The 24827-nt window shown below is 42.2% G+C and overlaps 1 protein-coding gene across 1 annotated transcript in view; it reads right to left on the bottom strand.

Moving 5' to 3' along the window:
• PIK3R1 (phosphoinositide-3-kinase regulatory subunit 1) overlaps nucleotides 1-24827 on the bottom strand; it is a 365335-nt gene that overhangs the window by 54960 nt on the left and 285548 nt on the right. The window contains exon 2 of the mRNA XM_053223535.1: nucleotides 20058-20419. Within this exon, the coding sequence (XP_053079510.1) occupies nucleotides 20058-20394 (337 nt within the window). The 5' untranslated portion in view covers nucleotides 20395-20419. The remainder of the gene's footprint in view (nucleotides 1-20057; nucleotides 20420-24827) is intronic.

The raw sequence follows: 24827 nt of genomic DNA, 5'->3' as shown, positions 1-24827 counted from the left end.
TGAGCTATCTAATAAATGATTATTAATCATAAAGGCGAAATAGTTGTGATTTATTACATTACTGTAATTTTGGCTTGGTAAGAAAAAAAAAAAAGACGACGACCTGACGATTTTTTCAATTAAGAAACATACCGAACAGAGGGAGCAAAATGACACTTTTTTCCTGGGTATGGTTTTGACAGTGTTATTACACCAAAGGAAGGCAGATAATAAGTACAGAATATACCCAAATGGTATATAGGTCATGAAGACGCATAATGTAAAAAGAATACAGGAATTGACCAGAGTACATCTTCTAGGGGACCAGACTTGTTAAGCACACATGAAGACACTTGTAAGGAAGAGAGCACTATGCCAGCACACAGGTGTTTGGCGAAAGCACTGCCCCTTTCCTTGGAAGCGAAGACAAGGTTCAAGAATGAGTCTCAGAAAACTGGTCAGTGCCACAGCCAGGGCTGTGTAGCTTCTGTCATTTCTGCTGTCATTTAACCTCATTTCTTCTTGGGATAGCCACAAAGAAGATACAAAAGAATCGTTTCATAAATTTCCAGATGTTTAAATCAGCTCGAGGTCTTTATTTCCTGTGGCTAAACAATTCCAATTCTTCTCATTCCCTTCAGATCTAAACACATCACTTAATTTTAAGAACTTCTTTTGTGTGCATGCCAAACGCGTTTTTAAAATTTTTGAATGGTATCAACGACTTGCTGATTTTTGCCAAATACTAGGTTTTTAATACTCTAATTTTTTAGGGGCTTGGTTGTGACCACGATGCCTCACCAAAATCCTCTGGTTGGCGGAGCATCATTAAATTCTATTTTACAGATGAGAAAACCAACGTGAAGTATGTTACCATCTTTACGACACACGGCAAATTAGTCTCAGTAATTAGGACTAACGGTTGGCCAAGGGCATTGTTCAAAGCCCAGCCTGTTCATAAGTGTTCTAACATAAGCAAGAACAATGAAAAATGACGTTGAACAAAAAAGTGCAATGGTTGCTTTGGTGAGCCTACAACATTAGTAACAAACTCCTTCTCCTATACATCTTCCAAATGCCCACAAACACCCAAACTTACAGGACATTCCAAACTCAACCAGCTTGAAATCAATGAAGAAACAAAGCATATTTATCAGAAGTCCTAAATTTTCCCACAGGTGCAACCACTGTTAAACAGATCCACTTACAGTACAATAATTATGAAATAGGAATTTGCTCATGTACAAAAGTAGTTCACAATCTTCCTCAAAACAGGAGGCAGCCTCTTTGGAATAGGACACAAAGAGAGTCAGAAAGACCCATCGCGTATTGTGTGCTAGGTTCTTTTAGGATGCTGAAATGTATTTCTTCCTTTTGAAGACAGCAGCTGAGACTCAGAGAACCAACCCGAAGTGAGTGATTTGGATGCCTGATTTAATCCGGCAATTAACTGTGAGTCACTTCACCCCTGGTTTGTCCTTTCAATAACAAAAATAATTCCTTATGCCAAACGGATGCAGGGAAGTTGATTAAACTATACACTGCTTTGGGTTTCTTTAGAAATTGTCTATAAAACCCATGGGGTGTGCTAGTCAACAAAACATTACACAACTGGAAATGAGGTTCAGTTAAAGCTGTTATTTCTTACCTCTAGTCCCACTGACTGCCACATGAGATCTGAGTTCAAAGAGGTATGTTTTTCTAATGCCTAGGCTGTCTTACGACTAGTATTAGAAAACAAAGGGAGAAAACTTGGAATTAAGATAGATCTGACCAGTCAACTATTCGGTGAACGGCGGCATTAATACATTCTGCCTGACCTACAATTATGGTTACAGCAAATACTCTTCACCCCACCGCAGAAATTTAACTTGGTGCTCAATATGAAATATGCAGTCAAAAGACAAGTTTTCACAAGGGCCACTGAGTGAGCTTAATAATCCAATTAAAAGAAATACATCCTCAAGTCTTTAATTAAAACCCATTTAGGTAAGAAACTTTCAATGCGTGCTTTTGGCTAAGTCCCACTGAATGAAAGAACAGAATTTCCTCCTCCCCTTAGTCCTGCATCCAATGCAAATGCACTCCTTTTGACTGTGTTTCAGGCTCAAATTCTTGTTTTTCTTGTACCTAACTAGAAGAAAAAAATCAAGTCAAATTCTTTCAATTTTAAAAGGTTTCTATGTATAAATAAAAGATCACCAAGGATCAGTGATTAACAGAATTTCGGTTTGCTCCTGATAAAGCTTTGGTTTGCATGTACGCATCTGTCAAATCCGCAGGAATGTCATCTTAGTAAAGATATAATTAATGCAGCCACACAACACTCCAAATTAATGCTTTAATTTAAACTACAGCTGTTTAATCTTCTCATTGGAAGAGACCAGAATAACTAATGCTCGATTCTAGAGGAGCAGGAAGTAAACAAGAGTAAAAGGAAACTGAAGTTACTCAATTGTCCATGAAGCTTAAGGAACCATTTTATGCAGTTTCAATTAAATAGTCCCTTGTCACCCTGGTCCACGTGACTGGTGAATGGCAGATGTCTCGGAATCTGAATCCCAAAGCTAACTTGTCTCTGCCCCTGAGCCACCGAAGTTAACTAAGCACTTACTTGCTTTATGTTTACAGTCCTGGGCCGGGACCTAGTCCCCAGGTAGCTTCTTTTTGTTTAGCCAACTACATTGCCTCAAAAGACAAAGAAAGGCTGCGACTGGACACCTGTGTCTTCCACAGCTGTTCACCCATATTCTCTTCAGTGAACATTTTGAGGAGGAAAGAAAGGTAGGACCATTGGGACAAATTCCCAGTGGGGCCCCCAGGCTACCTCTCTCCTCCACTGTGAAGGGACATCAGTGACGTGTGTAGACAAGTTTGCAACAAACTAGGGGACCTCCGGAATCCAGGCTGAAATGGTTTATTCAGCTACAGCTGTGAGAGAACAGAACTTGGAGCTTCCTAACTCCGCCCTCTTTCAATTCACTGAAACTTCCTTTGAAAAATGTTCTAGGTTATGACCTCCACATAGATGATTCTTCCCAGAGATGAATTTTCTCTGAGGGAAATCCTCTCAGCTAGTCGGAGACTGTAAGAGAGGACACGTTTTTTAAAACAGGAAACACAACATCAAAACCTTTCTAAGTTTTATGTGTCTAATCATAGCAGCAAACAAATCTTTTCTTCATCAAAATTTAACCGAGAGCCCAGGTTTTACATGCCTATGAAAGGTTCAAAAATAACAATTCTTCTGATACCAAGAACAGAAACACAAGTGTGTTTCAAATAACACAGAGGCAAAGGCCTCAAAATGGGCCTTCCTCTTTCATCGTGGCCTTTTGTAAAAATTGCGACAGTGCACCAGTGGGAATTCTGGCAGGAAAAAAGTCCCATCAGAGACTGGCTTTTTGTTTTAAGGAAAAAAAAAACAACAAAAAAAACATGCTTATGCTGAAAATTCTTGCTTTTTCCATTATGTGGTGTCTGGGGGAGGGTGGGAAGAGGAAGGCTTCTTTCTATATCTGTAGAGCACTGTAATTTAAAATGAGTCATGTAAAACATAAATGAAAATGTTAACCTCTCAGACGGGGGTCAGCATATTATATTCCTGCTTAGATCCATTTTTTCTCTGGCTAGCTTGACTAATCCCAAGCCAGGGGCTTTCCCTATAGACATACTCCAACGTACCTAGAAAACTGAGGGTTAAGTCTGAAAAATGGCAGGCTTGAGGAGGAGGCCTCAAGGCCTTAAGGATTGAGAAATCCTTGGCCACAGCTCAGCCTTGGGCTATCCCTACACTACCCCTCAGCCCCAGATCCCTCCCATTTCACAGCAGTGAATTTTCCCAAACAGGTATAGAGAAGAGACCCTGACTCCTATGAGGGGTGGAATTATTTGTCTTTGTGTCACCTCCCGCTTAACCTCTCTCTCCTGGACCGGTCCTGGGAAAGCATCTGCGTGTCTGTCTGCCCACAGAAGACTTCTCTTTCTGGGCATGCCCCTGCCTCAAATCCATCTTGACGGTTTACCAGGATCACCCAGCATCGAAAACTTTTCTTCTGCCTGCATACATCACGAGTGGGACAGGAACCCAAATGTGACTGCTGTGCTCTCTGAGCAAGACTCAACATGGGGTCACGTGGAGAAGCGCGGACGCCTGATCCCCTGTCCAGCCTCACCTGCTCTTAGTCAGCGCTGCTCTCTTCTTGAAGATTAAACTTTTACTAAGTCAAGCAATTAAAGCACCAACATTCTTCTAGATTGTAATTGCTATAAATGAGTCCAGGCCTAGGTTCAAACACTGATAACATTCTAATAGCACAATACTTTCACCTGGATGGAATGAGGTCATTGCTTTAACTTGCAGTATTTCAAAGTCTTCCCTCTTTATTGTAAAGAAAACTTTTAAAGAAATTGATGATTTTGTACGAAGAGTCTCAACTAAGTCTCCGGTTTGATATATGGTTCACGTACATGATCTTGATGGAAACAAGATACTGGCTAATCAAGCATTTTTTTAAAAGACTTTTTTTTAACATTTATTTTTGAGAGAGAGACACAGCGTGAGTGGGGGAGGGGCAAAGAGAGAGGGAGACACAGCATCCGAAGCAGGCTCCAGGCTCCGAGCTGTCAGCACAGAGCCCAACGGGGGCCTCGAACTCACGAACAGCGAGACCATGACCTGAGCCGAAGCTGGACACCCAACCGACTGAGCCACCCAGGCGCCACTAATCAAGCATTTTTAATACCTATATCTTGAAGATTTTTAAATTAGTTCGAGGGTAACTGAAAATGACCAAGGATTATAGAGATGCGAGACCCTATTTAAAGAGTCCAACACATAGGCCACTTCTTCCTAATATTCACTTAATATTCGCTTCCAGAATCAGTGATAGGTTTGATATGACATAGCCTCTGGGTAAGTTAATGCTGCTGGAGGTTCCTTTCTTTATCCGTTCCACTTTGAGGGTGGGAAACAGTGTGATGTTGGAAAGCACAGGGAAGTCAGAGTCGGCATGCAAATCCCAGCTCTCTACTATTTACTAGTGTTTGCTTCTGGGCATGATTCTTTCTCTAAGCCTCAACCTGGAAAGTGGAATAAGTGAGATAATGTGGGCAGTGCACACAGCATGGGTGCCTGGCTCAAAGCAAGGGCTCAACGCATGCCAGCAAACTTTAAGAATCATGGTGAAGAAATTTCAAACTTTTCATCCCAGGGGTAAAACATTTCATCTTACACGTGTTTAAGAAAAAGGCAGAAACCAGATGCAACAAACTAAAAAGGGTAATATGAAAAAATTGCAAAGGCAACCTTTTTAGCAAATCAAAAATTCATGTCATCATTTAGTGACATGCTGGTAAATGAAAGGTCCTGAATAAGGCAACGAAATTAATCAGAGCCTACAATGCGTGTGCCTAAAACATTAAATATCAACTCAGTGAGATAGATTTCTGGGAAAAGGCTAAACCAATCAGTAATGATCTCTTCAACTTCTATAAGCAAAGGATTTTTGCCTTCATTTTAAGAAGCTTTGGTTGCTGTAACTATTAACTCTCAGCCTTCTTCATTTCCTTCTCTTAGCAAATTATACATTAAATGTGAGACAACATAATTTGGAGATTACAAACTACATTTGCTGGGATATAAAATTTGAAACATTTCAAAATGTGAACTAAACATAACATCTGAGGCTGGCTAAAGATGGTCCCCTAGAGATTACTTGAATCAAGAGATTCTTAAGCAAAAGCTTCAGTTATATTTCAAACGTGTTCTAGAAAATGGATTGCATGGGGGATACCTGCGAGGTGGGAGGGACAGTGTTCTGTATTTTGGGACAAAAAGATGATTGTAAAGCTGTCCCCATCTTTCTTTTTCAGAGTATATGAAAGGCAACTAGTCCTACAGCCAGACCGTAACTAACACTACCCCCGCACCCCTAAAATGTTTTTTCACCCTTAGACCTAAAAATACTCAAAATACTAACTAAAGGATGGAACAGCGAAGTTGGAATTCGCCAAAAAGCAGCTAAGGGGATAAAATAGTTATATGATTAGACAAATTCCCTTATTCGACCACACTGCCATTGGATAGGCAGAGGTCTTGGGGTCTGCTACACAGGCTCCGGAAGCCAACACGAGTAAACATTTGGTGTATCTTATGAAACTTGTCCTGAATGTGGGCCACAGTTAGACGATTCCATTCGCAGAAGAGTTGGATCAATGTGGTCTGACAGGAAACGGAGTTTCAACCTAAACAACCATGAATTTTATGCTCCAATGTTTAAACTTCCTCTCAATGTTAAAGCTGACCGGGTTTCTCAAGTTTCCCTTCTGGGGAAGATTAGACCACAAATGACAGTTACAATATGACCGTACATGTAACTACAAGCATCTGATGGCTAGGGGAGTAGCAGGCTACAACTAACTTTCAATCCTTTCAAGCCGATTTTAGTGAAATTAGCAAACTCAATCACAAAGGAATATTTGCATGATTGAATCAACAGCGCCTTGTCTGTTTTGCCTTATACACTGTGCCATCAGACATGTTTATATATAGCATTATATACACTGTTCAATATATGTTACCCCATTTTATAAATATATAATGTCATATATATGTAAAAAACATTTTGAGAGGCGCTAGTCAAGTGAGTGCGAACTTAAAAGTTCATATTTTAACCATTTACATCCCACAGATTCCAACACGACTTTAATGGCCTCCTCCCAGCCTCCTGTTCTGATGAGGTTCTTCTGCCCAAACGGAGAGTAACTCACACAACTGCTTCATTGTCTTTAGTTTTTCTTGGGTCCGTTTCCTGCAACTGGAAAAACCTGGTTGTTCAACTCATCGCCTGATACCAGGTCATGTCATTATGTCACAGGTCCCTGGCAAGCCAGGGGATCATCTTTGGCTCAGGGGTGCCCTCCTGGCCGATGGGCTGTGTCCAGGAATGTAGCCTCGTCACAGAGCACAGACATCCCGCCCGAGGGGCCTTCGGCGGTATGGTAGAGCTGCTTAAGCACAGTGGGGCACCAGGCGGACGGTCTGGGGTCAAATCCCAACTCCTACACTAGCTGTGTGAGCTTGGGCTATCATTTAATTCAACTTTAATTTCTTTTCCTTTACAACAGGTATAATAATAAGGCCAATGTCCCAGAATTCCTATGAAAAGTAACAATTTAACGTAGTAAAATGTTATTAGCACAGCACCTGACGCAGAACTAGCATTTGCTGAACACACAAATATAGGTACGTATACATCCACACTTCTAGATTTGTGTGTGTATACACAGGTACCTATGTATGCTTATACACGTATTTCCTTAAATTTTTCACACAAGGTAAGTATCTTCCCCACGGCAATAATATTTTCACACTGTCTCTGTAGTCTGCGTTTGGGAACATGCACTTTATTTCTAGGTATTTGGAAAATACACCCCTGACAGTTTTATCCTTTGGGTAACTGTTCTTCCAGGTAATCAACCTCTGCCTTTCTCATTAAAAAGTTTAAATGAAGAGCAATGTTTAGGTCCTCCCATGTGAGACGAGAAGTTTCGTGTATGTTTCTGAGCTCTTGCTGACAGGATAGAGTGTCTGTCAATTGCCTTTCCATGTGAAATAAGAGGAAGCAACACCCTAAATTCTCAAGTTACCATCTTTGTCCTCAAAACTCTACTGACAGCAAACTACAATCTGTTGGCACGTACAGCTACAAAGGAGAAGGAAGCCTGGTACTTAACCAGATATTGTGACTAGAGGCTTTAATATTTTTACATTTAAAACTTTTTTTTTTTTTTTTTTTTTTTGGCCAAAATGTATCCAGAAGAGGCCTTCCACTGATTTCATACCAACCATGTGGAGAACACTTTCAAATGTGCACACATGCATGCAAGGTTATTTTTATTATGTTGCTCTTTTTCGCTTGATAGGATTTCCTGTTTATCAGCACCTGCAATTCTCATGTTGTATCTCCTTTCTATGCATCCATCATCTTTCTCCCTCATTTTTCTTTTTCTTTGGATGCCAGAAGAGCTGTATCTGCATTTCTTCTTTACGACACTAAATTTCTTTTCAACTGCGTTAATTCTACTCCTAATGGTCTCCCATATGGATTTTAATGTACTATCACATTTTTAATTTCTTTACGATCACTTTTTATGGTTTCACTTCCATTTCATCCATCCCATCGTTTTTTGTTATTTTTTTCAACTCATGAACATCTAACTGCTTTCTGCCCCTCTTTCATCAGGGCCGTGTCATTCTGAAGCAATAAATCATTGCTGGAGGTCTGTTCTTTCTTCCAGTCTTCTATTTGATCTCCCCTTTCCTTTATGGAGCAACCCTGTTGATCAGGCCAAGCTATGTTTCTCCCGTTTCGTGATCAGGAAGCAAGGAGAAATCTACCCAGGCCTGGTGTTTACTCTGAGCTACTCCTGATCCACTGGGCGCTGGCTTCAGAACTGGAGTCGCCTGTCCAGTTGAGATGAACAGTTCCCAGGCCAATTCCCAGTGTGGTTTTCGTTCCAATGTCATTTCCCTGGCCTGAAAGAAAACCTTCTTCTGCCTTCACTGCCTGGCTTCCTGAGGTGCTGAATGATGGAGAACTCGATCAGAGTGCTCAAACCCTCAGTCAACGCAGGTCTTTCTAACTCTTTCCCACCTTGGACACTTTACTTTTGTGGAGGGACAATGGCAGGATGTAACAGTAATAACCCCTGTCCCAAGATCCCAGCTTCGCCCCATTCTTTGCGGAGCTAGGACCTCTCCCACTACATAAGAAAGCACCTTCGGGTGCTTCCACCCCAAAGAGGACGGGAAGGGCACTCTAGGGACAGATGCGTGAGCTCCTTGTGAATTACAGGTGGGGGGTGGGGGGGAGCACATGGCCCCACCCAGCTATTTACAGGGGGCCAGGACTTACTCTCTGCTTTGAAACCCAGTTCTGTTTAGTTTACAGTAGCCATTTCTCATTTTTATAAAACTCTAAGTGATTTTCTTAGGAACTCTAGTGAGAAGTCTCAAAAGGCTGTGTCCGGACCACCCGGCAGACACACCTTTGCAAATCAGGAAACTTGCAAATGTTTTCAAGTATAAAGACATGAGTCCAAATAAAAGCATCCAAGAAGTTTTGCTGGCACTCATTGCCTCGGAGAGACTATCTCTATGCAAGATCATATGGTCCTTTTAATCACCCAGAAATAGGGGCGCCTGGGTGGCTCGGTCGGTTAAGCGTCCGACTTTGGCTCAGGTCACGATCTCGCGGTCCGTGAGTTCGAGCCCCGCGTCGGGCTCTGTGCTGACCTCTCGGAGCCTGGAGCCTGTTTCAGATTCTGTGTCTCCCTCTCTCTGTCCCTCCCCTGTTCATGCTCTGTCTCTCTCTGTCTCAAAAATAAATAAACGTTAAAAAATAAAAATAAAAAAAAAAATAAACACCCAGAAATAAAATTCACCTGTGCCTTTCACGTGCTCTCACCTACCCTCCTGTCCTTGGGATTCTGGAAACAGAAACACAGTGTTTATGTGAGAAACTTGGCGAGGACTGACTGACTTTCCTGAGAAATAAAGCTTGACATTCAAAGGAATTCAGTCATTAGCCAGACTTTAAAATGGCATTTACTGCTAACTGTGACACAACTTAGGTTTAAGACTTCAGATTCATTTGAGTCCACTTGGAATTTCCTGTACTTCTGAATTTCAAGCAGCCAGCATCCATATGCCAAAACACCTAATTCTTATGCTGGACACACTCAGCTTTTTGGCTTTTAAACAGGTAATAACCGGCCTGTGCTCCATTTCAATCAAAATGATATAATTGTGAGAAAGAAGAAAATTTCAAATTCAGGTAAACGCCTGAAACAGACATAAACTTCTTCCAAAATAACAGATATGGAAGTGAAACCATTTAACCATGGCACATAGCTTTGGAGTATCTGATCAAGGTTTATTTCTTCCCCCATGAAAACTGCATATACACACACAGACCCAAAACTTTGTCTTGGTTTCCTGGCCTCATCAGTCTCCTTGTGATGCAACCCTTGAATGTATTTAAGAGACATAAGAAAATGCTGTGAGTTGTATGTAAAACAAAGGTAATTTGTTGTGTGGCTGTATGAATGTAACAGCCAGTGAAACTTAACTGATAAAACAAACATAATTGAAGACCACCCAAAAAGCTGCAACTATCTGGTTTCTTCAGTTACTGATAACTTCACAAAGGACTGCTTACCCAGAACCACACAAGGCCTTGCTGGAGTGTTTCTGAACCCTCTGAATGCTCCTTCTATGGAGCCCCCTCCTTTCTAAATATTTGCACAGTCCCCTGAGCTTTACCTTCTTAATCGGGAAAATAATGGTCAGAATGCAATCTGTGCAGGGTGGATACAAGAATCAAATGAAAAATATCTCTGACATGTCTAGCAAAATGCCTGGCAAACAGTAAGTCTGCAAACTTTTCAGGTACTTTTTTTTATAACAAAGTCTTGATGATATTTGTTAATTTAAGGTACATTTTGAAAAAGGCATTTTCCACATTTAAATACAACCATGGGGAAAGTGTGGTACAATGACAATAATATATACTTTTGATATGTCCTAACCAAATGCACTAAATCTCACTCCTTGGTACTCAGTAGATACTCAATATTATTTAGCAATAAAGTCTTTTTGCTCTAACCTTTCTGAATCTTTCTCCTTCAAAAAATAGGAAATTTATTTTTTGGCTACCTAAAAAAGCAAGTCAGCAACGTTGTGAAATACTTTCAAATTATAAAGTAATGATACAAATATTCAACTATGTTTCTACCATTAGGACACAGGGATGGAAAGATCTATTTCAAATGAACTGTTCACTGATAAAGACGCAACATTCTTAAACATTAAAAATTATTTTAAAAAATAGGATAAAAATAAACCCAGGGGTGTTGAATGCGGATTCACAATAGATGATCTTACTCACAACTTTAAGTAATTTTGAAAAACGAATTTTCCAAGAACCAACAGCAAGTGGGAACCAGTGCGAGGGCTCCTCGCTTTGGCAATGGTACCGTGTGCCGAGTCTGAGTTGTGGCGCCATATGGCAGCTTCCTTCCTCAGGATAAAGCTTGTAGGATGAGGACGACCCCAACAATCTGGCTGACTTTACAATGAAGCCTTGCCCAACGCCTGTGCTCATGTGTTGCCTCTTGGGCACATATTCTAATACTTCCATCACATAAATTTGAAGAGCTCTGAAGAAACAAATCTTTCTAATTGGAATAGACAAATGTTAACACCATCACCCTCTCTACCTGCCTTGGAAAACTTAACAAAAAACCCACTAGACAAATACTTAAGAACTCTGAGCGCCTATCATGTCAACACATTGAATTACACCACACAGACACAGCACAAGGGAGGCATTCCATGAGTATCTCTTAATTCACTCATGAACTATAATATGTCACAATGGGAGTCACAAACTAATTTAGATGTCAGCCATTCCTCAGTGACCACCAACAGAGGGAGAGCGTAAGTTCTCACACTGGTGAAATATATCTTAAAATCATACAGTGCACAGTTTTGCAAAAAAACAAAAACAAAAACAAAAACAAAAACAACCCTTGGTATCAATGTGGCACTTTCATTAGCAATAATCCCATCTGATTTCCTGGCCCAACCTCCATATCAGATCTTGCAGGGGGGTCACACGAGCACATGTGCCCCATCATCCCAGCTTGGGTTTCCATCCAAGTCCCTTCGCCATTTACCCTTCTTCTGGATTCTGGGCTGAAGTACTAATGAACGACTACTAGTGACAACTTAAGTTTTCTGGGTTTTGTTTCTCCAGCAATTCTTATGAGTAGGAATGGAGAAAGTTTTACTGACCAAGTGTCAGTATGAGGTTAAAGCAAAAATACAGCCAAAAATCAGAAGAGACAGTATCTACTTTTTTTTTAACATTTATTTGTTTTTGAGAGAGAGAGAGAGAGAGAGAGAGAGAGAGAGAGAGAGAGAGAGAGAGTTTGAGTGGGGGAGGAGCAGAGAGAGAGAGAGATGGACACCGAATCCGAAGCAGGGTCCAGGTTCTGAGCTGTCAGCACAGAGCCCAATGGGAGGCTCGGACTCACAGATCAGGAGATCATGACTTGAGCCAAGTTGGAAGCTCAACTGACTGAGCCACCCAGGTACCCAGAGACAGTATCTACTTCTTATTTTTACAACTAAACAACACTAGGATGGGGAGGGGCTCAGGAGGAGGAGGAGGAGGAGGAGGAGGAGAGGAAGAAGAAGAAGAAGAAGAAGAAGAAGAAGAAGAAGAAGAAGAAGAAAGTGAGGGAGGGAGAGGAGGGAGGAGGACGGAGAGGAGGAGGGAGGAGGAAAAAGAAGAAGGGAGGGAGGGAGGGAGGGAAAGAGAGAGGGAGGGAGAGAGAGAGGGAGGGAGGGGGAGGAGCAGGAGGGGGAGGAGAGGGAGGAGGAGGAGGGAGGAGGAGGAGGGATGAGGAGGAGGAAGAAAAAGAAGGGAGGGAGGGAGGGAGGGAGAGAGAGGGAGGGGGAGGAGGAGGGGAGAAAGAGGGGGAAGAGGAGGGGGGAGGAGGGGGGAGGAGGAGGAGGAAGGAGGTAGAAGAAGAAGAAGAAGGGAGGGAGGGAGGGAGAGAGGGAGGGGGAGGAGGAGGAGGAGGGGGGAGAAGGAGGGGGGAAGAGGGGGGAGGAGGAAAAGGAGGGAGGATGAAGAAGAAGAAGGGAGGGAGGGAGGGAGAGAGAGGGAGGCAGAGGAGGAGGAGGGAGAGGAGGAGGAGGAGGAGGAAGGAGAGGAGGAGGAGAAGGGCAGGAAGAGGAAGAAGGATTAAGGAATTTAGAGGAAGTAAAGTAGAGTGGAATTTCTGACTCTAATAATGTATCATAGAGATTTATATTTCACTTATACCAACATCTTTACTATCTTGGATATCACATTTGATCATCAAATTACCAACAGTCTCCTACAATACAGTGTAATAAATTCACAGTCAGAACTTCAGTATGCCTCAAACTGTGACGGGATAGATGAATCCATAGGCACCGCATAATACAAGCTATCAACTGAAAATAGATGAACAGATGAATGCAAATACCTCCAAGCAAGAAGTATCCAGAAAAGGTATTCCTGAAAGTGACAGCCATGCTTTCGATGGCAGAAAGCCACTGGGACAAAGTTGTGCATACATAATTAAACAGGAAGATCTGCTTGTTTTTTGTTTTCAAGTGCAAGTTCTATTTTATCAGAACATTTTAACAATGTAGAGTGCATGGAATTATCATAGTAAAAACAAAATACTGTGGACGTTTATAGAAATTAGTAAGTAAGAATAACACATTTATAAAGTATTCTGACAGTTATCTTGTTAAACTTGACATTTTAGGGATTATACCCAAGAAATGAAAATAAAGCCAACTTCTAGTGCACCTTGACCTTCTCTATTTAGATTAGTTTCAATGAAAGCCTAAGAACTGTTTTGGTACTCAATGCTATAAAACTGACCAAGACCTCGAAACATTAGATATAATCCATCATGCAATTATGCTTCTCGTTTCCAGCCATCACACCAAGTTATTTTTCCCCCTACCTCAGCCTTCAAACCAATTTTGTGTCATTCCTCATGGAAATGTGTTTGCAACGAAGATACACATACAAACAACAGTCAGCTGTACTGCTAACAACTGTTTTACAAAGAAAAACATGGGTATGTGTATGACATCACAGATTTGCTATTCTTTCTTGCCAGAGATACAAAATTCTCCCCTTTCTGGATGCTACTTAGCAGATGCAAGGCATCTGCTTTTGTTAAACTTAGTAATTTCAATTATTTTCTCAAACCCTGACTTTGGGAAGAAGTACTTATTAATCAGCATTTCTCCTGTCTTCGACTAAGATGCGTTCACCTAGAAACCAGAAAGATTGACCTCAAAGTTATCAAAGAATCTACTGACGACTAAATGCAAAAGGAAACATTTTCGCAAGACAGAGTTCTATTTTTATGATAAAGAAAATTTCATTAGAGCATCACCATTAGCTGGGTGGCTAGGACACAGAAGAGGCTCACTCCACTTGACAAAGATCCTGTTTGAGGCAGAGGTGTGGAGGCTTTGTTTAGGTTGTACAGATAGGGACATTGGACGTTTTACCCATGTTGGAAAAAAGAGCACATAATGAAATGTTGATAGCCAGAACCCTTGAGGAAATCATCTGAACATATATCTCACCTAAGAAAGTATCACTTCCGTACCAAAGCTCTGTGATTCTACACGACACAGGTCATGGTAACACGGCAGAAATCTTTTCCTCAAATAATGTCTTATCTGTAACCTTGAACTTAACTGTCCTGGAAAAGAGAAAACAGAGCCCTTCTGGTCAAATAAGAGACTGGAGGAAGGAGGGAGGAATGTCTTCCTCTCTGTGTGGGGGTACCAAGGGATGCTCCCTACTCATCTGCCATCAGGGTTTGCCTAGAGTTCCGAACATGGCCAGCCAGCTCCCAGCAGAACTTTTCTGGCAAAAAGCAGCCAAGGTGAGAAGCTTTTCTCTGTCAATTTTCTTCTCAAGGATATGGAAATTGTTCATTGGGATTACTCTCCTTTCCCTTCACATTTCTGGGGAGACAAATAACTAAATTTCAAATTCGCAGGAAAAATGTCTTAAAAGTCAAGAATCTAGCAAAAAAGAACAGCAGTGCTGACACTCAAGAGGGGAGAACTATAATATGTAACTTAACACAGGAGTAATATATTCTGGGATTGCAAGAGAAGTGGTCAGGCACATCTGATCTTATCAGAAATAATTAGCACATTTGTTTTCTCCGCACCTAGTCTCCAATCAATTCTATTGATGATATCCTTTGGAAATGTATTTCATTTCATACTAAAACACGGAGGTCAAACACTTAAATTTTTACACCTGGCTAAAAATCTCTAGCATGCTGACTAAACTTTCTAGTTGGTCAGAAGTCAGAGGCAGAGCTCTATAGCCTTCACCTTCAAATACCCTCTAACCAGCCTTGCTTTCTCACACAAGCAGCATGGACAAAGCCGGGTGGGCAGTCAGCACCAAAAGTCGGGTGTGTTACCCCACCATTCAGGGGACATCGGCAGGACGATGCTCTGACCTCACAGCCAAGTCTCACTTAAGTAGGAAAAAAGGTGCAGAAAGTTACGACAAGGTCTAATCGCAACTGAAACAGAATTCATAAAGGCAGGGCTTTGTGAAGCAAAGCCGATTGCTTTCACGGGTACTATCTGGGGGAGTAACAGCAGTAAGTTATGACCACGAGTCTCAGCAAAGGTGTGCAACTTGGGATCAGGTCGCTATCTTCTGTGACCTCCGTACAGTATAGTCAATTTATGTGATTTATTACAGCCTTGCCTTCTAGACGGCGAATGACAACCACGGAGGGGCACTCAGACGCTGAGTGTGATAAATGTAAAAATAACATGGCTGGGGGAACCTTGAAAGCAAAGACAAGTTAGAAGCTTTTTGCCTTTTCTGTTTAGAAAGAGTTTTGATCAAAATTTAAAATCAGTCTTACCAAATGTATGCTTCATGTTTTATATGTGGAACCAGCTGGCCCCTGGGACTCATGGTCAGGGTCCGCAATGGGGGTGGTAAGGGGTGTGTAGACGGGGGACAGAGGTGGGTACAAACTCGGACCCCTAAGTGACCTCGAAAGTGAGCAGATTCCAATGTTTGTTGGAACTAACAACTAACACGGTCACTAGTTTGTAGAGTAAACTAGATTCTAGTTTGTCCCTAGGATCTCACTAGTCTAAATATTCTACGTGACCGTGACTTTATAATTAAAGAATCGCAAAATGCGGTTTCAAGAAATAGCCCCGCGGCACGGTTTACTTACGTAAGAAAGGAATACATTTTCATTCCTCTATCCCTACATCTCCACCTCCACCATTTCTTGGTGTACAAAGAAGTGGGGACCATGGCTGGATGGGGCTGTGTGTTCAGGGATGGAGTGCCAGTGTCTGAAGAGCCTAACGCAGAAGGAGCCAGTGTAGTCTTTCAACAGCATGGTGCCCCCAAGGACCACATGACACCCATTTTGCACACCCTTCACCTGTTCGCAAGGGAGTTGTCTCCAAAGGTCAAACAGGGCTTGACTGCGTTGTGGGCAAGTGTAACGGGACACTCTCGTTGGCAATTTTAGCCCCCACGCAAAGGGAAGCAGGTGAAAGCAGGGGAGAGGGAATAAAATCTGTGCCTGAAGACACTTTGCTGCTTTTGACACATGTTCTCATCACTTTGCTTAAGTGGCTGACAGTACCCACTATCAGCTTAACACACTTCCCACTAGCAGAACTACCTATCCCAAGCCCTGGAGTATTAAATAACAGCTTTGGAGACATGGCATGCAACAGTCACGGCCAAGGCTGCAAGGTTCCTCAGATGTGAATGGTGTGAAAGAACAAAGAAACTGTGATTTCTAAAAACAGGATGGGCTGTCACAGCCTTGTGTGCCTGTGTAGAACATACAAAGCACATGGCTCCTTTCAAGTCACATGGGATGTGAAACAGCTAGATGATGAACCTCGGAAGCAAGCCTTTATCCACTTACTGAGAACCTACTGCACTGTTCTAGATGCTTCGGATAATGGAGGGACAACCAAGACCCTCGCCCTCATGGAGCCTACAGTCTACCAGAGGGAACAGATGATAAAATACCAACATGGTAAGTGAGTGCTTTGTGAAAGCAGAGGGGCATGTCGCCACGTGAAGTAAGGAGAGCAGAGCCAGCCTCCGTGAGATTTGAGCCAAGAGCTGACGGTAGGTCACCCAAGAGCTGCCCAAGCGGAGGGAAGGAAGCAGAGCCCTGAGGTAGCAGGAGGAAGGCCAGGGTATCAGAAGGCATGCTATCCCTCTCAAATCTAGATGCCGATTTTCATCACTACTTTCTGGCACAAAACAGGGATGCAATTCATGGTGAATGAATGACTCGAAGTCCAATCAACACAACAATGTGCAATTCACACATTTAATTCAATCCACGGGTTGGGCTTCCTCAGACACTGTACGCAAAATGTACTGGTGGAAGGTTTATCGGATTTTCAAAGGAATTTCAAAAGCTAACCTTCACACCTTTATTTCCAGGAACATTCACGGAAAGTGGAAAAGTGGGTTCTATTATGTAAGAAGGAATCCCTCACACAAAGTCTACTTTTGGCCAAAGCTCAATGACAACTTTCTTTTAAGAAGAGACAGGGCACCTGGGTGGCTCAGTCAGTTAGGCATCCAACTCTTAATCTCGACTCAGGTCATGGGATCGAGCTCTGACTGGACAGCACAGAGCTCTCTTGGGATTCTCTCTCTCTCTCTGTCCCTTCTTCACTTGCATGCACAAGCTCGCTCACACTCTCCCTCTCAAAATAAACTTTAAAAAAAATTTTTAAAGGGTGCCAGGGTGGCTCAGTCAGTAAGCATCCAACTTCAGCTAAGGTCATCATCTCAGGGTTTGTGGGTTCGAGCCCCACATTGGGTTCTATGCTGACAGCTCAGAGCCTGGAGTCTGCTTCAGGTTCTGTGACTCCCTCTCTCTCTGCTCCTCCCCTGCTTGCACTCTCTCTCTCTCTCTCACGCCCAAAAAAGAAAAAGAATAAAAATAAAAATAAAAATAAACATTAAAAAAATAAAAAGAGAGTACGTTGCAAGAGTAGGAGACAAGAACCACACAATTAGTAGGCAGGCAGGCGTGAGCACCTTCTATCTATCCCATTCCCATTACGGGGTGTGCCAACTCCCCACGGCACACTATCTCAACAGGAGGACCGCATTTGATCCTTAGACCTCAGGGGTAACCTTCAAAATAAAATAAAGACAGTCAAACACGAAAAACAGGTTAAATCAAGTTAGGAGAGGGGAATAAAAGGAAAAAAGGGCTAAAGAATTCAATGACAGCAAGAAAAGAACTATCCTCTCTGTCTGTCCCACAATCTGTCACTGCAGAGCCTTCCAAGTAAACATACACGTGGGCAAAAAGAAAGTGAATCCCATAGTTGTCCTTACAACTACTTTCCTTGTCAATGTGACATGCAACTACTAGGAGCTACTGAATTCTTACTTCATAGCAGTCATAGATATGTAAATGAGACTAGAAGGTTACATTTCTGGAAAATCTACAGTTTAGTACCAAAGCCCCCTCACAATCTCCCATTTCAACTGCCTATTCAATCTTTCAGTTACTCCTAATGACTCATTTATATTTAGGCCAGCTCTTTCTAATATCTGAATGCACAATGTCACGGTTTCTTTCTTAAATTCTGCTAAAAATTTCATTTAGTCCACTTTCCATGTAGTAAAAAGAAAAAAGGAAAAAGCTGTTAAAAATCTCTATTGTCACCGCATCAGATGAGAAAGCAAGCATTATAAAATAGGTTCGGACTTTAAAAAGAGAAAATCACTTTGCTTATAATGAAAAGTTATACCTAATGGCAGTTTTCAAATGCAATTTTGCTTAGAAATTACTTTTACAGAATCTTGTGTCACTAATCTCAACAGGGTATCCCTTTTTCCACCTTTTATCTTCTCTGGTAATCCAACAGATACTTGTAGGATTCTGTAATCTTTTGTATTCTGGGACAAATTAAGTAATTTTTCCTTTTGAATTTTTTTTTAACTCAAAAAATAAACAAATTAAAAATATGTAGTTTGGTGGTGGTGGGGGGACCCAATTGCATGTATACTTTCTATCTGCTAAATGAAACACAATGATTAACAAAACCATACATACATATGCAGAGTCAGTGTTTTATGTTTTTGTTGCACAAAAAATTAACTTTTGCTTTGGAACTGTACAGTAGATGACATTATCTGGACATGATTTATAAAGTACGGTATAATGTTCATCAAACAAGTATCCCTGTTGGGTCGGGCAGGGGAGGAAAGAGCACATCCCTTCAGGTATCTCTAGGCAGTTACCCTTGACTTTTAAAAATATTCCCTATCCTATTGCTACCCATTGCTAAAAAGCAGCTATTTATCCTTGCATTCTGCTCCTTTATTCTTGTTACCTCATTCATATGTGCTAGAATAAGCCAACGTTCAAGAAGGCATGATTGTATCAGAATCCCTTCCAGAAAGACACTGTAATGCCACAGGCAGTTTTACTCAACATGCAACCACGGCAAATGGGCCCACCTGTTTTAAACATACCTTGCCAAACCTTTCTCAGTCTGAGAAAAAAAAAAAAAAATTTACGTAGGGGAAAGAAAAAAAAAAAGAAAGAACAAAAAGCTTGAAATTTACCGATGAAGAAATGAGTATTTAACAAAGGTGATAACAGCAAAACGGAGCAAAGGGCTGGTCTTCGTGTGAAAACGAACAGAAGAAAAATCTTAAACGACCAGCTGTGCACAAAGCTAGAATGTGGACCATCTCCAGGATCAAGGAGTGGTTTTTGAATCAAGGTGGTTTCCATTTAAGAAAAGTATTCAGTAAGTTTTTTCTTCTCATGAGGGCCAAGCACCGTAGAGGCATTAATGCTACAAATGACATTGCTGATGAAGGAAGGGAACTCCCTCTACACCTAGACTGAGTACAGGATTAGGTTTCAGCTGCAGCCACAGTGTTTCTGGAGAGGAAACCCAGAGGTAGATACCAGGTTATAAAAACAATGGTTTCTTCTCTCCTGAGTTCTGGGGTCACTTTATTACTTTCTACATTTCTCCATACCAATCAAATTAACGTTACATCTACTGACGTTAGACTTACCCTCTTCTTTCCTTAAAGGATTATTTATATGTATTACGAGCAACTAAAGAATAAGGATGCAAGAGATGTTTAATTCAATGGCAACTATAAAAACAGGGTTTCAAGACAGTGACCAAGTTCTCATACACCATCTCCGTCTTTTGACAACTCCCTACCCCACAAACACAAATTTCCAGTCTTGTAATGGTTGACCCAGTTTTTATGTACCATATATAAATTGAGGTAAGGCTGTCAAAGTAAGTTTCTGCTCAGAGCACACTACAGTCTGCCGCAAATCGTAGGCTTTTCCTTAAAAAAAAAAAAAGGGGGGAGGTGGAGCGGGGGTGCCCCACGAAGCAATCGCTCATTAACACTGACCTTGTTGTTGCTCACTGTCTGCTTCAGCTTTTGAAGAACCTGGTGCAACAGGAAGGGGTCGAGGTGGTCGGGGCTTTGGTGTGGGAGGCGAGATTTTTTTCCTTCCAATATATTCAACGTAAGTTCCTGGAAAGTCCCCTCTTTCCCCTGTGGTTTCATTATAACCATTTAACCAGCCAATTTCTTCAGGCCTGGCTTCCTGTCCATCACTGAATCCAAGAGCTACTAAAGACCCTTTATTCACAGTCAATACATCGCCCAAGTGCAAGTCAATATCTTCTTCTCGTTCCTTTTTGTAATCGTACAGCGCCCGGTACTGGTAGCCCTCAGCACTCATGGTTGCAAACCTGTCACGTTACACACTGCAGTCTGATTTTACGTTTCTATGGAAAGCGAATTCAGAGAGTATGTTAAGATTCCTAATATGTGTCCAGCAGAGGACAAAGGACAACTCTCCAAAGGTTTAAGAGGAGAGGTGACTGGATGTCCGGCTGTCCATCTGTCCTCCATCAATGGTGTGACTGAAGACAGAGTGCCACTTCCTCTGCGGCCCGCAGTCCTCCCACTGGCTTCCTTTTCAGCAACTCATCAACACTTGGCCTCCAGGCTGACTCTCACAGCGAGGCCCAATCCTTTCTGACACTCTTGTCACACTGTCCATCTGGCGTCTGATTTTACTGTTGCACTCCACACGCGAGCTTCACCTAGCAAAGGAAAAACAAGGCTTATGAATGAACATCACACTTTGCCATCTGTGTGAATTTGAATTTCTACTTCCATTCAACAAGTATTTAATCAATTTGGCATACATGCACAGGCCGTTGTGCTATTGCTCAACATGATACACACAACAAAGATTAGTAAGAACACCAGGCAGGGGTGGGAGGTGTGCTGGCATGTGGCAGTGTCTCAGAGATAAGAAGGGTAAACAAGGAACCATAACACTAGGTCAGTACCCTAAGACAGGCAGAGACTAAGTGCTATTGGGTTCGATGAGGGAGGGACCACATCTAACTTCAGGGATCTGAAGACAGAATGGAATGTGTAGCATGATCTTACGTACAGATGTGACTAAGCAAATGTCATATTCTGGGAAGAGCTAGAACAGGCAGTCCAATCCATCTGAAGCCAAAGAGGGAACACTGGATCTGGATTAGGAAGATAGGTAGGGGTTATATGACATGATGCATGCCTGCACTGAGTTTGTGAGTCATGTGGTCCAATTTAGGACGCCAATGAAAATGCGTGGAGAGAGGGGAGCAGCAAGGTCAGAGATGCACTTAAAGAATCTCAATCTAGTAACAGCGACTAGGACAGATTGGCATAGGGATAGAAGAGGTGAGGAAAGGTGTCAACCGTGTTCTGCAGTGGTCTGGGCAAAAGGGTCCTGAGGGCATGAACCAAGGTGGCAGCAGAAGGTATGGAAAGGAGAAGAATGAAATAACAGACACTGCCGAAGAAGCCTGAGTGGATGCGGCGATGCTCAAATGTGGGTCAGGACAGCAGCAAAAGGCCTGAACCTGAGTTCGTTAAAAGAATTTAGCCACGGGTATCAGGCAAAGGGAAGCCAAGAGGACTGACAGGCTTACAGATGCAAGGACGGTGGGAGGCAGGGGAAAACCTGGTCTGGGACTCTAAGACAGGGAACATGCTACAGATCTGGTGATCAGCTGCAAATAAGGCAAGCCTGAACTCAGTGGAATGGAGGAACTCACAAGGAAAAATATTAAAGGTTAAAAAATGATGCAAGGATCAAACACTGGGGTTTGCTGAACACACCTGAAAAAGCAAAGTCAAGCTTTGGACACAAACCCTATGTGCGGGAAATAATAAATTAGAGGGTTTTGGTGGGAAAAGCGAATCCCTGAGACCAAATCCCACAGGGGCCTCCAGCAGGGAGGAAAGTGAAGCAAGGCCAGGTAACCTGGGCTCTGCCCATCACCGCATCATCACTGGCTTTTGAGAAAGCAGACCCCAGTCTAGAGGTATTGAGGATACTAACTAGAATTTGAGGAGTTAAGGAACTGAAGAGAAAGCAGAGATGGTTGTGGGAGATCACCCTGGAAAGACAGCCCCAGTGTCGGGGAAAACGAGCAGTTGCAAGCTTTTCTCTTTTTTTTTAACATAGTGGAGGCAGAGGGATTCCAGACTCTCGAGAGGGAAAGTCAGCAAGGGGCCTGCCTGCCAATAGAACAGGGTGTCCATGTACACGCTTTGCACCCTAGTTGTTTCTCAATGCTATCTTTATTACAAAGAGTAAAAGCAACCTAAAGGTTTCAGTTAAGCTGGCCAAGTCACAAAGCCATCCGCGACAGCCACAGAATATCAGTGCTCTATATCAAAGACAGCTTGATACGTTTTAACGAGGGGGGCCACTTTAGATATTTAGTATTAAAGGAACTCATCGGCGTATGCATCTTAAGAAGTAAGATCTAATCGCAGACAGTAATGTTGGCATTCAGAAGCATAAAGCATTCAACTTTACATGGTTATAGAGCCTCTTAGCCATAGTACAATAACACTCTTAGGAGAGTTAAAATTAAGAGAACTAAAAAACAAACACTGGAAACCTTTGCAGAGTAAGAATATTAATTTGAGATAGATATTCTACTTTGTGTTTCAGTCATTGGATTAAAAAAAATTAAAGCAACCAGCAGGGTGTAGGAGAAAAATAAACTATATTATGTTTGAAGACAACCTCTCCTTTTGATAGATCCAGGATCAAATTAAATATTCACTGCAGAAATTCACACAAAAATGTAGAACTAGCAAATTTCGTTTTTAGTACTAATGTACTCTGTACAAATGAGACACAGAACTCTAAAGAACATGAAAATTTACATATCCCTAAATGCCTGGAAACCAGGCAACATGCCTAAGAATAATTTAATTCCTCCAAATCTGCCTTGAAATTTTTGTTAGCTTTTCCTGGCAATGTAGGTCTTTATGGAAAGAAAAAAAAAAAAAAACATCTTCAACTAGTAGGTTGGAGAGATCTTCCCACCAGCTGCTGCCTATGGCTTCCTCTATTTCAACAACCCAGTGGGCCAGTTTGGTGAGATTCTTCACAGAATGGCGAGTATTTTATGCTCCCTCTCTTCCTCCCTTTCTCTCTCCCTCCCGCCCTGTCTCTCTTAATCACTGTCTCCCCCACACAGCCCTCAGCAGCCACCAGGCCCCCCATCACAGCACACCTCTGTAGATATGCATGTTCCTCAACAGCGGAGGCCACACTAAGAGGCTCCACGTGTGGTCAAGGTTTTGCAAACCTGAAAATTATACTAATGTTGGCCTGAGGCTAAATCTGTGCAAAGAGGAAAAAAACCCTGAGGAACTTGATGACCTCAAGAAGGCCAGACCTGAGAGTTAGCAACTCCCACCCAGGTGCCAGAGACCCATATATCTCTACAAATTCCCGTCCCTCAATGTTTGTAAGGAGAACCTGACTTTCCCTGTTAGAAGAATCCTGCGCAGAATTCTGGGCTCTCATTGGATTTAAAAAAAACAAAAACAAAAACAAAAACAAAACAAAAAAAAAGCCACATCTTCTATGACGCTAAGATTATAAGAACACACCATTCCTGTCTTCTGGGACTCAACAATGCCAAGGGCACGAAGATCAATCAAAACAATTCAAGGTTGGCCAAGATTCAGTGCCAACAAAGTGGTTGGAGAGCAACCTTGTAAGAGAAGAGGGAGAGCTGACTAGTCATGTGGGTGGGGACTGGATAGTGTCCTGTCCCTATCCTGTCTTGGCCAGGGAGAAGAGGCAGGCTCTTCTACCCTGCTGCACAATACACAATTTCTCCCAATGGCCATCCCATTTCAATGACGGTCACTGTCATACTGGTCATCACGGGCATCATCTAACACTACTGGAAGCTGTATGTATGCTAATCTATCCAATCTTTTTCCTCTTCCTCCTTATCTAATACTTACTGGGAGCTCTGTGTGTATTAACTCATTCAATCAGAATCATCTAACGCTTAATGGGATCTATACGCGCCCCAGCATGTTGGGTCAATACTCAGCATAACCCTGAGGCAGCACTATCAATGTTCTCATTTTGCAGAGGAGGAAACTGAGATAACAAAGAATTTAGCACCTTGGCCATGGTAACACTGATCAACTGATGGGAGGAATCACAAGTCACCTTCAAGTACTTTAGCTCCAGGTCTACCACTTTTAACACCACGAAAACCTACTGCCCAAATTCAACTTGCTTTGATGACAAAAGACAGCCCTGGTGGGTCCATTGGGTTAATGATGCAGATTCCTTGCCTGCATACTCTGGCCCCCCAGATTAACCTTGAATGTCTGCTTTCTATTTACTCTCTGTGACAGTGGCCCTAACTGATAGTGTCTGTGGCTCTTTCACAAACACACCTGCCAAAAAAAGCCACTACAACCTGGCAGCAGTCCCATCAAGTTCAGGACCCAGTATCTTAGACAATGCAAATTTTCTTCCAAAGAGACTTCAGTAAAATGCATCCTTGCCAAAGAAGTCTATAAACTATGAATAAAAGAATACTGGGCACATCACTTCTGGAAGGCTGCCCACTTCTGGAATCCTGCCCACTTTTGCTCTAAGAGCTTCAACTACTGCCACCTGTACCCCTCTTGGCATTTATGTCCCCTACCGCTGTCCCAGGCCCCTGACTACACAATTTCTAACAACTCAGCTCCTCCTGAGGGGGGATATGAGAAACATTAAACCATAGTCACAAGAGCTATCATATCTTGACAACTGGCAAGTTTTTTGTTTTTCGT

Source organism: Acinonyx jubatus, chromosome A1 (genome assembly GCF_027475565.1).
Source record: "Acinonyx jubatus isolate Ajub_Pintada_27869175 chromosome A1, VMU_Ajub_asm_v1.0, whole genome shotgun sequence".
In the NCBI taxonomy this organism is placed as follows: Eukaryota; Metazoa; Chordata; class Mammalia; order Carnivora; family Felidae; genus Acinonyx; species Acinonyx jubatus.
This window is presented reverse-complemented; position numbering and strand designations above follow the sequence as displayed.